General features: G+C 38.8%; 1 protein-coding gene across 1 annotated transcript in view; it reads right to left on the bottom strand.

Moving 5' to 3' along the window:
• Positions 1 to 399: 399 nt before the first annotated feature.
• The window catches only part of cdh2 (cadherin 2, type 1, N-cadherin (neuronal)), a 78,032-nt gene continuing 62,049 nt past the window's right edge, over positions 400 to 16,382 (bottom strand). Inside the window, exons 12-16 of the mRNA XM_014989009.2 lie at positions 15,685 to 15,918; positions 14,528 to 14,761; positions 14,149 to 14,288; positions 6,251 to 6,415; positions 400 to 2,033 (exon numbers count right to left, since the gene is read on the bottom strand). Coding sequence (XP_014844495.2) covers positions 1,827 to 2,033; positions 6,251 to 6,415; positions 14,149 to 14,288; positions 14,528 to 14,761; positions 15,685 to 15,918 — 980 coding nt within the window. The 3' untranslated portion in view covers positions 400 to 1,826. The remainder of the gene's footprint in view (positions 2,034 to 6,250; positions 6,416 to 14,148; positions 14,289 to 14,527; positions 14,762 to 15,684; positions 15,919 to 16,382) is intronic.

Here is a 16,382-nt window from a genome sequence, read left to right as displayed (position 1 = left end):
CGGCGTTGGGATTAGCAGACAATCTTCATCTCGAGGTCAAGTTTAATCTGACAGTGCCCAACAGAACAAATCCCATATAGCAGGTAGGTGCGGGGTGAGTTTGTTTTCAAGTTTCTGCCCTTGACTGGGGGACACACTGTTACATCTTGAATTTAACGCTTAGTTTATATCCCCAAAGCAACAAAACTTCCATGCAAAGGTTTACTTTTTTATTTTTCAGTTTTGTACATCTCTGCAAACAAGAAAAAAAGGTATAAATGATTTATCTGCGCCTTTGGGAAAATGTCTTATGGAGAGCCACTTTTATGGAAAGGCTATTGTTCTCAGACTACACAACTCAAAAAGTAATTAAGCCTCTGAATGCTGTGTACAAGAAATAAAGAAACAGGGGCTCTTAGCTCCAAAATCAGCATTTTATTTGGATGATTGGGGGTCAGAGATGTATAATTTGTGTTCCAGTACACACCGCTATCCACAAGGCTCAAGTCCAAAACCTTTTCCAGTCTTAAAGCTGAATCATTAGTCAGTGCCCATTAGCATGTTACCCAGCCCACTCTCCCTTTTTTGGTACAAATTCAAATGTTGTGCTGACAAGATCACTACTTTGATTTTTTTTTTTTTTTTGTCATTTTATTTTTTTTTATTTCTTTTTTATACAAAAAAAAAGATACAACAAAAGAACGTTAACTTCTACACATGTAATGTCACCCAGAATTGCATTTTTTTTCACTTTTAAATAAATTTGGAAAACATTTTTTTTTCTCAAATTTGTGTCGTCATGAAAAGATAAAAACATGCAAAAAACTTGAATTTGTTATCAAATTATACATTTACAAGTTTGGAACTTTTGCACTGCTTCATAATACTACATCCAAAGGAGAAAAAAAAAAAAAAAGAGAAAGTAAAACAAAACAGTATGTACACACACACAACTTTTTACATTGAAGTAAATGATGAAAATATGAGATCATGACTAAGGCAAATTAAGTGTACATAGTTCAGACCAAAACAGTTTTTGTTGCATTTGTAAAGTACTACATCACCTCAAAAAGAAGAAAAAAAAAACTTGAAAAGGAAAAAAAAATGCTACAAAAAGTGTGATTTATAACTCCCTTTATTTGCAACCAGCTGCATGATTTTAATTTTTTAGTGAGAAACTCTAAAGGTCTAGCATACTGTACAGTGCTGTTCTTAATTATTTTCCTTCCAACTGAGATTTATTTAAATATTCTTCAAAACAGGAGCATTGGGTAATCAAAAAAAAATAAAGAAAAGAAAAAAAAGCACGTAGAAGCATACCAGAGTGTAACATAATTTGTCTGAAATCACTCCAAAAGTCAGTACCATTAAAGCCTTGAACATAAAACTAATCATTTAGATCCAAAAAAATGTACAAAAAGGCACATTATATCCCAGTGCTTCTGTACTGTGAAATTCAAGTTTAACTGAGCGCATTCAATACCGACAATCCGAGTGGCGACAGTCCACCGAGCGTTATCTCCTCACATCCTTCACACTTGGAGCACAGGCTATGCCTAAGCTTTCGACAAGCATATGTATGCGTAGACTACAACAATAAGCCTAGGTTGGTTGTTGTTTTTTTTTTTTTTTGTATGTGTGTGTGTGTGTGTGTGTGTGTTTCGTTTTTAGAAAAAAATTCTGAATCAATGTTTATTATTTGTATCTTTTCAGTCACAGTTCTCTATCACTCATGGGAATATCAGAAGCTGTATGTGTCCTTCAGTGGGAAATCTTTCCTTCTCTTCGTTTAAAAAAAAAAAAAAAAAAATCGTAACTTTTTATCCGTCAAGGTGAGCCTGCGTCTCCTAATCGTCGCTTCCGCCGTACATGTCTGCCAGTTTTCTGAAGCGAGGGCCCCAGTCGTTCAGATAATCGTAGTCCTGGTCGCCCCCGCTGCTGGAGGAGTTGAGCGAGCTTAGGGAGCCGGCCGTGGAGCCGCTGCCCTCGTAATCGAACACTAGCAGGGAGTCGTAGGGAGGAGCAGTGGGGTCGTTGTCAGCTGCCTTCAGACCCTTTGCAGAAAAAACAACAAAAAAAACCCCCATCAAGATTTATATTTAACATACAATGTATGAAAAAGACTTTCCTTATCACTGCCTGGTAACGCAACTAAATAATTCCTGTTAACATAGCCAAAATTATTTTTATTTGCTAAATGTCAAGACCAATTTGTTGAGGTATTTTATTCCAGTACACTCACAAGCTTATATACATTTCCATAATATTTGATATATCTGCTTTAAAACTGTATGACTTGGGTTAAATTGTATGGTTATGTCTCCAAAAGCAATTTCAAATGTTTCTTAAAATATTTCCACACAACCTTTCCTCATGATGCCGTCTATTATCACAGCACTAGTCCATCCAGCACAAACACACACACGCACAACATAATGTAAATACGTCAACAGATCAATTATTGTGCTGTTCTCCGGCTTCAACCTTGTCAAATTTTTCGTCCAAATGTCAAGAAAATCATTATGATTCAACACTTCCAATTTCCTTTCATCATACCACGAGACATGTGTCATTTATTTCAATTAATGGATTCTTCCTCTTAGAGTGGCCTTGAAGCTCATATTGGGGTGGAAATCATTTCACTGTAGACGACAACACTGTTCTTGCTGCACAGCTTTTGATCTGTGCAACACTAAACCATTCATCCCAGCACTATAATTGCTGGAGAATTTCCCCCTGGGTTTTTATTTTTGCATAAAACTGTGCCATCTTTAGGCATCTTTAGGAAATCAGGCATTTGTTAAATTCTGATCAGTAGGGCATTTTAACTCCTAATTTACAGTAATACAGTTTTAGAGGCAGACTAGATTGCTTGGATTTCATTTTCAAAAATGCTTATTTTAGTCACATGAGCCTTAAGTTGGCCTTGTGGACATCTCCGGGTGCTGGAAGTGAAGATAAGACCACAGAACCGCCTGCACCAAGGATTGAGGCCACATAAACATTGCGCTCTCTCTCTCCCTCTCTCTCTCTCTCTCTCAAGTGCTACTTCTCACAAACAAGCCAATTTACCGTAAAACCTTTCAGCGGGTCTCTCCTCCTCTTGTTTAGGAAATGAGGTTCTTGCTAAGATTCATCAGACTCGCCTGCTCCTTTGAGAGCCCTCTGCTTTTACTCAGATCAGACCCTGATGTTTCTAGGATGTAGAAAAATCTGCTTCTTGATCAAAAGCATGACTGGCAGCTTCAGATGCCTGGTGGAATTTTTCTCTCTCTCTCAATAACCCCTGTGACTGAGCCCCTTGCCCTCCTCTGCCATGTCAGTACAGCTCTGATAGGATGTCATCTGCCGTCTAGCTCAAACATCTTTAATATTTTATAGATACCCAGCTCTGTAAACCATAGACCCAAGCAGAGACGAGGGAAAGTGGGTTGTTTGCACACGCATGCGCATATCCAGTGTCATCTCGAGGCTCGCGGTGCTAGTTGGGAGTGGTCTCTGTTTTGAAGATTGTACTTGACATTCCCAGAAATCCTCATAGCAGCACCAGAGGTCCTTATGGATTGTTATTGATTTCCAGCCTCATTCACTAACAGGACTCTGGAGACTTGATGGATTGCTAATCTAGGAGTTGAGATGTGCTTTGGCCATGAATCACTTTTGGATGCAAGCCTGGTTTCTCCCTCTTACCACTGGAACCGAGGACACTCGACAAATAATATGTGAATTAAAAGAAGTACATGAACATAACAGAAACGAGGCCTCAGCTCATTGGGCCTTGTCAAAGATTTATGGTTTCCGCTATACAGCCACTATAGTGCTGAAATGCCCTCAAATAAAAAGATGGAGTGTATTAAAGTGCCTGGGCACTTAGCCATTATTTTCCACTTGTTAGCTTTGGTTAAGTATTTGCTCAGGGCTGTGATGCTGATCATTTTGTGAAAAAATATGACAGATGGATAGTTCATTTCAATTACAACCGTAATAGCTCTGCGGGATATAGCCCTCTCCATCTAAAAGTGGCAGTTTCATAAAGTTAGTCAATAACTGAACTCAGCATTCTAATAAAAGATTTCATTATAACAGAGTTATTCCCTGTTGTAGAAACAATCACAGCCCGTAAGTGTGAAATCATGAACTGCCCTCACATTTTGGAGCAGCTCCGTCCTGCAGATAAAGAGAAGTGCAATCAAACCCACTTCTGCCACAGAAAACCTTGTGAGGGCTGAAATGAGCCACTGTGTGTAAAAAAAAAACAAAAAAAAAACCATGAGTGCAATCACTTCAACTTCTCCGCCTGTGTACACCTGTGAGCTACAGAGATCTGAGCAAGTTTGCGCCCTATGTTTTTAATTTTGCTCTCCTCTGTGAGACCAGGCCAAAAGTTGACTAATGGAGTACTGTTTGTCCAGCTAAGGAGTTAACGTCCTTATGGTAAACATATGCTTGATGTTTTTCCCTGTCCTTCTAATTTAATTAAGAGGCCTGAGGTCTGGGGGAATGTGCACGATTCAGGATCGAGATGAGACACTCTCCCCCTCACTCCCTCCCTCCCTTCCCGACTCCTCTTCTCCCCTCTCTCTTGGCAGGCGGCCCTATCAGTTAGGTCATTCCAGCTCAATGAGTGTGCCGCAGCTACCATGGACTTAGCTTTAGGAGCTGTCAATTTTGAGACTCTAAACCGACCAACGCTGGCTGGTTCAAGTGAACGCTTCTTACACCTGAATATGCTGTGATCTAAACCGGCTCATTATTGCTCTGGCTATGTGGTTCGGGCTGCTGTCCACCCATGAGGTAAACATTCCTCAGTCTCGGGCTTTTCCAGCATTGATATGCATTTAGTGCCATCAATCATCTTGCATCAGCTCCAATCACCTTCCCTTTCCCTGCCAAAGAACTACAACTCCACAGTATGATGCTGCCACTACCATACGTTATGGTGGGCACTGTATTTTGACATCGACAGTTTTCATAAAGGCTCACAAATAATACTTGACCTGTAAAGAGATAATATTTACAGGAAATCTTTGCAGCTCCTCCAGAGTCATCAGACTTGTAGTTTTGCAGTTGTGCCATACACTTTCTATTTTTAGGTGATGAATAAAACAGTGCTCTGTGAGAAACTCGAAGTGTAGGATGTTGAATTCAAACCAAGCCTGGTTTAAAGTTATCTAAGGTTGGACTCTACAGTTTTTACTAATTGGGAGAATATATATATATATATATATATATATATATATATATATATATATATATATATATATATATATATATAAAATGTCATTCTGGATTTAGAGGAAATAGGGGGCAGAATATATAAGCTTTCTGCACTTCTGATTTTTATTTGTAAAAAATTAAAACCAACATGCACCTCTCCCTTCACAATGATTCACTACTTTGTGTTGACACATCACATTATACAATACCGAAAAGTTTCCTGTTGATAAATTAAATCTTTGGGCCAAGTAAAAATTGCTTTTCTCTTTATATGAGCTGTTAGGACAAGTTTATAGCTTGTTTTCATGACTCACACCCGGTTGGGGGGGGGGGGGGGCGAACGGCGCCCGGTTAAAGGGAACCGAGAGATAAATGGTTAGGCAGCAGAGCCGAAAAGAATGAGCTCTAATCTAAAAACATGGGCGCCATCCAAAAACTAGGAGCGAACTTCATTTGTAATGCAGTGAAACTCTTGTCTGTTGGAGCTTGTGAAAAATATATGACTCCTCTTTTCATTTTACATTCTCCCTTCATGCCGGAGTCAATGATGGCCTCAGGCAAACGAGGGCACTCTGAGCTGTGCATGCCGATAGAAAGCCGATGCACTGCTGCTCTCATCTTCTATTACTATGCTGACACATCTCTATCTCCACTTTTCAGGAGGAGGAAAACAATTATGTCCAAGTGTGTTAGTATCATATACATTTTGGGGTTTATAAGCGGCGCAGCGGTGACAAAATTAGAAAGGTTTCTTGGTCTCTGCTGGGAAAACAAACAAACAAACAAAAAAAAAAACAGCTCTAATAACTGAATTCAAAATATCTGCTTTCCAGCTAAAAGGCAGCCCTTGATGCTCACTCATAAAAAAAATAAATAAAAAAAGTCTGACTGTTTACCTAGGAAGAAATGTCATAGGAAACTCATTCAACTCGAAAATGAAATTCAAGCTTTTCGACTGCATTGCCATCTTTGGTCTCTTCCTCGGATTTAATTCCACCTCGGAGAGACCCGGGCGTCAGTTGTTAGTAACTGTATTCAGCTAATGTGTTTTTACCTCATTGATGAAGTCTCCGATGTCTCCTGGATGGGGTGCTGCTGACCTCATTGGATACTGCGGCTCGGGGTGGAGGGGTCTCTCGTCTAGACGGCGGATTCCCACCGGCTTGATGGCATCGGGCTCTAACGTGTCTGGCTGCTGGAGCTGACTCAGGTCATAATCCTGGGGAACACGCAAACAGATGGAGCTTAGCTGAGCTGTGCGACAAGACCCTGAACTGAGTGAGATTATTTAAACAGATAAACACATCCTGTGCTGCAAAGAGCGTGAAGAAGTTCAACTCGGGGGAGGAAAGATTTTAAAGTTAAATTGCAGCATGGAGAGTTGAGAGAACATGAGGGGGGACTTTAATCTTCTTTTCTGTAAAGGAACACGCCAAGGAACGACTTGACACATAAGAGCAGCCAGCACTGAAGGGGTTCAAGCTGAGGAGCACATCATACGCCGCAAACTCTCTGTACTCGTGCACGGTGCAGCAGGAAGGATGTGCAGGCAACTATTTCGCTCTAATCAATGCCCAGACACGGGATGGTGGATATGCATAAGCCACTGCTAATCCTATTAACATTACCAAGGCAACCTGAATGGCTCGCAGTTTGTGCAAAGTCATGGGCAGCAAGACAGGACGAGAACAGAGGGAGGTAGGGGGGGAAAAAAGTTGGAGAAAGAAGCTGTGAAGGAGAGCAGAGCGGCTGAGCTGAATGACAGCTGGATGGTATGAGGGTGACGGCAGATATGATAAAGATAATACCATTTGAGAGGCAGTGTGTGCCTAATAGGCGTGCATGATGGATTGTCCCTCTTTAAGAGATTTTCAGTAATCCATCCATCTCTAATATCCCACTTGAAAATTATCTTTGCTCAGTTGCAGACGTACATTCTCACAGTCACTCCCAACGGAAACAGGGATGTTAAAATAAACATGAGTGCCGATAAACCTTATGCAGAGGAAACTCAAACAATGCTAAGTAAGTATGCACCATTGATCATTATATTCATACATGAGGTTCACTAAATTATTGGATGAAAAGCTATTCCCTTTATAAAAAAAATAAAAAAAATGTGATTGTTAATACTGTTTAGTTTGTCTCTTGGATGTGTTACCAGCTTGGCAGATTTGTGGACTACTTAACTTGTAGCCAAAGGTCAGCATATACTCAGCCGGACAGCCAAAATAAAACTGGGATTTATGCCTGAAGCATTTTAATAGGTGTCTGTTTATTCAGAACGATCAGTTGGGTAGATAAGCAGGTACAGCATCCTTCAAACCCTCTTCATAAGAATGTAAAGCTTATAAACAATTCTCTCTTATGAGAGATTGCGATAGAACCTGTAGCGACATATCCTAATGTGTATGATAGCAAACAAGTCAGGAATGGTACAGTTTAAGCACTTCTGCACATTCCTGCTCGGATACGTTTTAATGTTTGGTGAGTTGTCTTATCGGATGATGTAATAGTTCTGTTAAGATGGGGTCTTGCATGTCAACAAACCCTGCTCTTTTAACCTGGAACATGAAATGGACACTTCTTGTGAACGAACACTAGACCTCAGAGATTGAAATGTCATGATCTTTCTTTCAAAAGCCCATTGTACCCCATAGGTTAAACGCCAATGAATAAATAACACATGACATACCCTCTCCGCCATCTTGTAATACATTCCTTTGTTTCAGCTGCCATGTTGAGAGAAAACTAGGGTGGTCACATGGATATGAGAGGCATTTGGAAAAATCCTGTTTCACACACACCCTTATGCCCCCACAGTTTCTCACAGAGCTGATCATCTTGTAAAAGAAAATGTAGTTAGTCTTTGTTGCTCTTCATTCTATTCTGCTTTTTTTAAAGAAGTAGTTATAACATGCCCTGTTATCTATTTTTAAAAAGTCCTCGAGTTCAAACATCAATTAATCTACCAATAGATGTCGGGTCTGTTCAGAATGTCGCACAGAGGCCAATAGACATGCATTACTTTCTAATAGCTAGACTTGATCCTTTGCTGCACAGCATTAACGGTGCTCTATAAGAAGCATACATATGTTAAATCTGAAGTACCATAGCTTCAGCATTTTATTCACTCATAAAAAACAAAAAAAAAAAAAAACAGAATTAATGTAATTGTTCTGTGACATTTAATGTAGGGCTGTTGTCAAATGTGTTCAAATTATAATTCCCTGCTTGCAAAAACAACCTCAATACTATTGATGAGTGGTGAGTAATGCCCCGCAGACAGAAATTAGGCAGTTACTATGGGTGTGACGAGATCTTTTGGCACACGATCTCACAATATGACATTGGTTTTATTGCAAAGCTCTATTTACTTGGTGTCAGCATGTAACTTCCTCTGGTGAATTAAGTAAGTGATTATCATGAGCTCAAGTTATTTCAGAGTAAGAGAGAGTAGTTACAGCTTTGCCCCGGTTGTGTGGATAGATCAATTTCACACAGTCCAAGCTGACTGCAAGGAAACAGTGACTGACCGACCATTAGCTGCTAACAACACTAAATGTGGAATGTGGTTCAGAAATCATCATCTGAACTGAAGTGCTGATTCCTTAAAAAAAAAAAAAAAGACAAAACTGCTTACTGCTCTGGTTTGTAATAAAAAAAGTAGACCTTCAATAAGTCTACAAGGAAAAGCAATTCCAAAAATTGTACACAACAATAAACTCTATTGTATTTCTTACATCAATCATAAACATTTGTCTATGTAATGATGATGGAAAACTGAGTAGACATACACTTCAAGAAACTACAAGAACTTCAAGAAACTACAGCTTGTTTTAGTACTGTCCAGTCATAATATTTCATTTCATAATCATGTTTTTAATAGTTGCATTCCAGTTTTCAATGTCCTTAAGATATTACTATGAAACGGTAACATTATTTAAACCAAACAATTTGAATTACTGCCATCTTCTACATCTTCCTGAAGCTATTTTACAGCAACTGAAGTAAACATCATAACTGTACATTTGAAGGTGCTAAATTCTAATATCCAAGTTGCATACAAATCTGCATTCATTACAAAATAATTTAAAATGTTATCAAAATCAATAACACCAGGGATTTAGTTTTCATTGGGAAGGAAAATGGGTGAAGATAAGTTGGGAAATCCATTTGTCTAAGCCGCAGTAAAAAGCTGGTTGTCAGCGGTGCTCAATCCACCAAACCAAAAATGACATAATGACATAGTAACTCTCTGTGGGGAAGTGGCGTCTCAAACATTCTGTTCTGCTGAAATGGTTGCCCATGGCACTCATAAACCACACTGAAACATAAGCATCTAAACATCAACATTCCATAAACATCATTTGTGGCGAGACGTATTTAAAAATGGGATCAAGTTAAGTGTTATGGGCTGTTATAGCAGCATGAGGTTAATTTCAATAGAAGTTTACTGAAATGCAATTAAAGCAAGCTGCAGAAAGAAGTTAGCATTTGTTAGTTTAATTTTAATGTGTGCCCAAAAATACAACATTTATGAGCAATTAGCCATATTGATTGCTGTCATCTTAGATTAAGTGCATACAAAAGGCTTAGTGATCATTATGAGAGGAAAACAACTTCTATGCCGTCAGACTTTCAGATCCAACATAAACCTTACAAAATAATTTTGGATGTATCCAACTTTGGATGCTATTTGTAGTGGTAATATTATAACACAATTTGAGGAGAAGCAAAGCAATTGGTGGTCATGGATTTGTTAAGAACTACCAAGAGTAGAATTTGATACATTACTGCAACACAGCCTTATATTCATTCATTAAACATGCACTGTTTAAAGCTAAAGCTCAGCCATGACATCAAAACCTCAACAAGCACCACCATTTCTACTGTTTTATGCACCTCTAAAAAGAGGCCACAGAAAGAACTGGTGTGACCAAAGCCATCTCCTGATATATGAAACCCGTAGTAATGACCAACAGATTCCTTGTTACTGCGCATAGGCACTAAGCTTTGCTGAATGAACAATGCTAAACATTTTCCTTGTTTTTTAGATAAGCTACTTTGGCTGTTTGGAAAAATGTCCAATTAACACACTATGAGTGATATCCAACCCATTGTAGGCAAGCAACCTGGAGGAAAAAAAAAAAAAAAAAAGCCCACCAACACCATTTTATTTCTCTTTAAAGAACGAATCCACCAAAAGTTATAACCACTTCAAAACTACTTAATATCATGGGTATTTTTGCCTACATTTATGTAAAATAAAATAAATTCATACATATTACTCTTGTAATATTCTTACCAAGAGTAAGAATAATTGTTCATTGTTTTGAAATGAAATTAATTAGATCATTAAAAAGTTATTCCAGTGTTGGGTAATAATATCCAAAAATAACAATAATATCACTATAGTGATAGTACTGTTGTGAAGAGCATCAATAATATTCATTTACTGATATTTAAGGGAGTAAATAAATACATTTCACAAATGTTTTGAACATACTTTTGTCTTTTACAGGTTTATCAAAATTACTAGAGCTATATGTTGTCGTTTGCCTGGCAATAGAAAGAAGCCTGAGAGGAAACAGCTGTGAGCGTGTAGGACAATGGAGAGGCTGAAAGGACACCATTATCGGTACAACAACAAACTGCAAGGACTATCTTTCAGCAGACAACTGTGGACTCATATCCTGTTTAATCTGCCAGCCAAGTAATTTCATCACTTTACCAACGTCGCAAATACACATGAATGCTGCTTATGCCTTCAAAAGCTGAAGAAAACCAAAAAATAAACTATTTCATCATAATACCATTCAAAGTTTTTGCATGTCTAGGTAAAATAGATTTTGGTGTTATACACTATACGTTATTTGAGCATCCAGCAAGGCACACTTTTTGCGTAGAATGACAAATGGAAACATATGTGCCGGTCACCAGATAGTGTGTCTTTTGGCAAACTGCTCCCCCTTTTCATTCTGGGGTTAAGTAGCTTAAATACACAGTACCACCTTTCTCGTTTAAGTTTCAGTAATAACATTTGGATGTGGACGAGGTAATTACTTCCTTTGGTTCAGTGCTATTAGAATCAAGTCATGACGACTGCGAAAAGCAAATCTTGTGTTGAAGCAAAGTAAGGACGATTTCTTTTAAAATATTACACATGTAATGACACGGCCTTCTTTTCTTTGAAGGGAGAAAACACTTACAGAGAAGATTTTGATTTGATTCACTTGTTGCAACAGAAAAGGGGGAGCGAGAAAACTCTGCCTTTTTCACAGCATGTCTCCCAGAACCCTATCAAAGGTAAATATGAATCAAATCAATCTGAGGTCATTTTAAGGAGATGAATCACCTGTGTTTTTTTTTTTTCTTTTTCTTTCTCCTTTCTCTAAAGGGAAGCTGTGCACAACCACTTCTCATTTTGCAATTATTTCTGTTTTTTTTATTTATTTATTTATTCTTTTTTACCATTTCCTGGGAGCGAAAGCTGATCACCTGTCTGCCTTTGATGAAATGAGGTCTATACAAAGCCGTACAAACCGGGACGATGACAGCGGCAACTAAAATCACATTCTGTGAGAGCACCCAATGGTCTGACACTTCAATTTCCTCCCCCAGTGGGAGATAGGGAGAACAGAGGTGGGCATTATAAAGACTACATCGCTGGGAAAGTCGGACCCATTTTTTACCCAACACTGACTCCGCTTCCCATTCCACAGACAAGACCATTTTCTCCTGACGCCCTGGCCCCTCTCCGCCAAACGGGAAGCTTGTTTTCCCTCAATAAATCGCTGCACCCACCCATTTGCCTTTGAGGGGTGTTATGTGCCACAGTTTCCCTTTTCAACATGTTCTGGTCCACAGGTTTGTGCATTTTATGAGTGAGACCGAGAATGTTAATAGACAAATGGGTGTTCTCCCTCCTGCCTAATCACCGGCAGATGTGTAATGGCTTTCCAGTCATATTGTTACCTTAGACGGGGCTTCATTATTGCACCCCAGCAGATGTCTGTCTCTAAATGACATCAGCTCACCAATTACACGTCTCTGAGGCTAATTTGGCACTGCGATGGGTCAGGCTGGGGTCTCCCGCACATTTCTGTTATACCTAAGCCACCAAAGCACTTCAGCCAGCAGCAGGAAAATAGCCCATTTGGTAAAATCCTGCCTTTTTTTTTTATGAAATGATTCCGTTCTGCTAACAAGGGGTTATTAGGACAATTGAATTCTGTGCGTGTCCGATCAGCACAGGAGGATACAGAGATGAGACATTATTGATGCCTGTGGCACTGCATTTCTATTGTTTGTGTGTGCATTAGGGCTGTGAAGCGGGTAGCTGTTCCAGTTGACAAAACATTTCCAATACTTCCAGAACCAATTGGATCAAAATGTATTTGCCTTATTGATTCCAGCCTTTGATTCCCAGCTTCCTTTGAGAGAGGAGGGAAAAAAAAAAAAAAAAAAAGTCTTCCATTTTCAATAAAGAAGTATTGTACAATAGAAAAATGTTCTTCGATGTGAGTGATTCAGAAGTGCATCTTGGAGCAAGAATAAAGCAGAAATATTACAAGAAAGAAACAGTAAATGTAAACGTGCTTGCAGAAAGTTTCTAAGAGGTGTTCTTTGTTCCCGTGCCGATTCAGCCTGACTGCACGTGTGTGTCAGAGATGGAACTTGAATCATTCTCTTCAACAACAAGAGAACATTTGCCTTGTATTATCTTTTCAATAGCGGTTTGAAGCGTTGCTTGGAATGGTATGTTCAAAGAAAACACTGAAATAACCTTACAAGCTTTCTTATGCCAATTTCAGATTAAAATCAATGTAGGATTAGGATTATCATGGATATATGTTAATCTTGAGTCTTGTTTAGGAGCGACTCCTGAAAAGCTTAGTTGTACTAAAACTTTAAGTGGAAGTGTGTGCTTTTCTCACATAAGACTTAGATTTAGCTTTTTAGTAACAAACAAGTGATGATGTCAAGCGTGCATGACATCATAAATTAAATTGCCATGATATTTTATATGAGCTGCTGGACTCTGCCACTAAATTGAAAACAAGTCATCAATAGGTAGGAAGATAGCTATGCAAAGTTTTTAGCCGCATCAACACTGATCATCATTCTTCCATGGCCATCTTAGTCCCAGACCTTCATCTTAAAGGGGCATTGCTATAAAATGGCACTATGCAAGCAACTGTGTTGCCTTCAGTTGTTACAAAAATGACATGTATACCAAAAATGACTTAAACAAGCCAATTTCAAGGTGCCAAATTTCTTTTAAGAAGCTCCTGCTCTGACACTCCACCTTCAGAGGAGTGTCAAAAGTGTTTCTCTATTAACCCTTTGACAACATTTTTACCCAATGATTTCACCAGAAACCAGCAGCAAACTTCAAAATCAAAGTATGTGTATTTCCTCTTCATTTTTTGACTGATGCAACAATATGTAGAGGTGTGCAGTCTGGAAAATACAATATTTTTATCACAATACATTTAGTCTAAACTCCTTTAAAATCTTTATCAGCATTGCCAATAAATTTTGTCACCTCCATTTTTTTCAATGCAAGTTATATACAATATGTGTTTGTGTCTTTCTGTAATTTTCAAGTGAATTATGTAGATAAAATGCATATGGAAAAGGTCCTTATAAAGAAATCACAAGCTTTTATCAATAACTGCAGCATGTTTGGCCATATATTTTATGGAGAGAAAAAAAACGAATAAATCAAACAATTTAATATAAGTTTCATCATAAGCGGACTCAACTTTTATTCAGTTCTTGCTAAATTTTTTTATTTTTTTTACTTACAGATTCAAGACCATGCAGCAAATGTTTCTGTATCAATAATACATTTTATTTCTTGTTTACTACCGACCGAGTTGAATAAAACTGATCTAAGAATCAACCACTAAGAGACTAAGAATAAAATAGAACAGTTGTCCTTACTTGATCCTCTTCTCCACCACCTTCTTCGTCATACTTGAGAATATTGTCCCTCACGTCGTCTTCGGGGTCGATGAGCAGCTGTTTGGCCTGACGCTCTTTGTCACGGCGCTTCATCCACACCACAAACATTAGCACGAGAACTGAATGATAAAGCAACAGAGAGAGGTCTCATGTTACAGTAAGGAAATAAACAATTTGCAAATTGTTGTCAAAATTTAAAATCGGATCTGGTATTTCAGGACCTTGGATGTGGGCCTGATCAAGGCCATCTATTTGGTAATCCGACAGTAATCTAGAGATACTGTGGATATCTTCCCTCATAATCCCTGTGTTCGCTGGTGTGATGTGCAGTTTGGGAGGAAGACGCAGGGATACTCACTGAGAAGGATGATGATGCAGAGGAGGATGGATATAATGGCTCCCGTGCCCAGACCAGCGGCCATGATGTGCTGCTGGTCAGTGCAGTCTCCGTTCATGTCGCACTGACACACTTTAATCCGCAGGTAGGAGGTATTAGACATGGGCAGGTTGCCCGAGTCTGTGATTATGATGGGGACCTCATAGATCCCACTTTCCAGGAAGCCAATCTTCAGGCTCATCTGAGCATAGTCACCTAAAAAAGGAGGAAGAGGAAAAAAAAAAAAAGACTGTTATATGATTCTAAATGTATCCTTAAAGGAAAAACATTTGGAAAGGTGACATCCAAGATTAAGCAGCTCAGTGCGTTTTAATATAAACTAATATATTTGTTTCGGAGATCAGGTTTTTCACAGGGGATTTACTCCTAAACTCAGAAGTTGTTTGTCTAGATGCTGTTCACACCATGATTACACTCCTTTTATCATAAATATGCAGCATAAATTCCTACCTGGAAGTTGCATCAGCATATCTAATCCAAAACATGGTCAGGATTTGGATTTGAAGCTTATAAATCTTCTGAATACCTTTTGATAATGCTGCTTAGGCTAAATTCCCAGCTGCGATAATCCAAATGCCATTATCCTATTAAGATTTATTCACTGCGTTTCATCTCCCACTATCTAATAGCTGAACACATAACAAATGAGTTTGTCTGCTCATGGTTTTGTTTTAAATTAGCATAAATAATTAAAAGCCTATTTGGTAAGATTAATAAATTACTAAATAGGTCTGACACCTCCAAGGTATGCTTTTACAAACGGCTAAACATGTTTCCCAAGTTTTGCTCAGGCTAATTGAAGATTAAAATCTTAAAGCTTTAGACTGAAACTGCTGAGCGATCAACCTTGTTTTTTTGTTTTAAACTTTTATGACACACACATGCCACTTATTGAAAAAAAAGAAGAAAAACACCACATTCTTTTCTGCTTTATTGTAACGACTTCAAAGAGCAAATGAAAAAAAAAAAAAAAAAAAAAAAGCTGACTCATCATGTCTGACATTCTGGGAATTGCAATTTGAAGATTAATTTAATCTCATTATCCCAGGGGGGTTTAAACTAGCATGAATGGCCCCTATATGAATCTGGCCAGGATTTGAAATGGTTCCGTATCTCACCGTTGAGTCTCGTTAGGGTCCAGTTCCTCTTGACGTCCTGGGGCCTGTGAGGCAACTCGAAGGCGAAAGGGCCCGCATTGGGGTTCAGGTCTCCATCCAGCGCAGTGATGTTAATGGCGTTTGGCTCGGGCTTTTCACATATCTCTGCTTCATGGGGGTACACCTTTGGCGCATTGTCGTTGATATCCACCAAGTAGATCTGAAGGGTCCCTGTGCCGCTTGCTGGGGGTTTGCCTGGATGGACAAACACATCTTTAATCAAATACGGGAAGGATTTCTGAAAAAATACCTAAAACTTTCCCCATTTTCAGATATATTTGTAAACAAACTGGCACCTCTCGTTATCAGCAAAGAAAACTAAAGTATAGGGTTTCTTCATTGGCACATTAAAGCACAGTTTACTCCCATAGCCCCATACAAACATCTCAGAGTTTAATCTCAAGTGAGGAGGTGCAGAGACAGAGGTGGATATCAGAACGTTTGCTGTGTGTGTTTGTGTTCCTGAAGAACGTCTTCCTGACGAAGGACTCGGATAGGAATACTAAAGCATTCAAACAGAGCCCACTGTCGCTCCTCTCAGGCTCCTCTATGTATTCACCCAGCTAAGAGGCTTTTTTGCCATTCAGGCCACGCTCAAAGGAGCTAGTCATCCAATCCTGACCCATTAATGCTGAGAAACCTCTTTATTGGTAGAGTTT

Source organism: Poecilia mexicana, unplaced genomic scaffold (assembly GCF_051168715.1).
Source record: "Poecilia mexicana isolate PSO_F unplaced genomic scaffold, ASM5116871v1 scaffold_17, whole genome shotgun sequence".
Taxonomy (NCBI): Eukaryota; Metazoa; Chordata; class Actinopteri; order Cyprinodontiformes; family Poeciliidae; genus Poecilia; species Poecilia mexicana.
The sequence above is the reverse complement of the archived record's forward strand: the minus strand, read 5'-3'. Positions and strand labels throughout refer to the sequence as shown.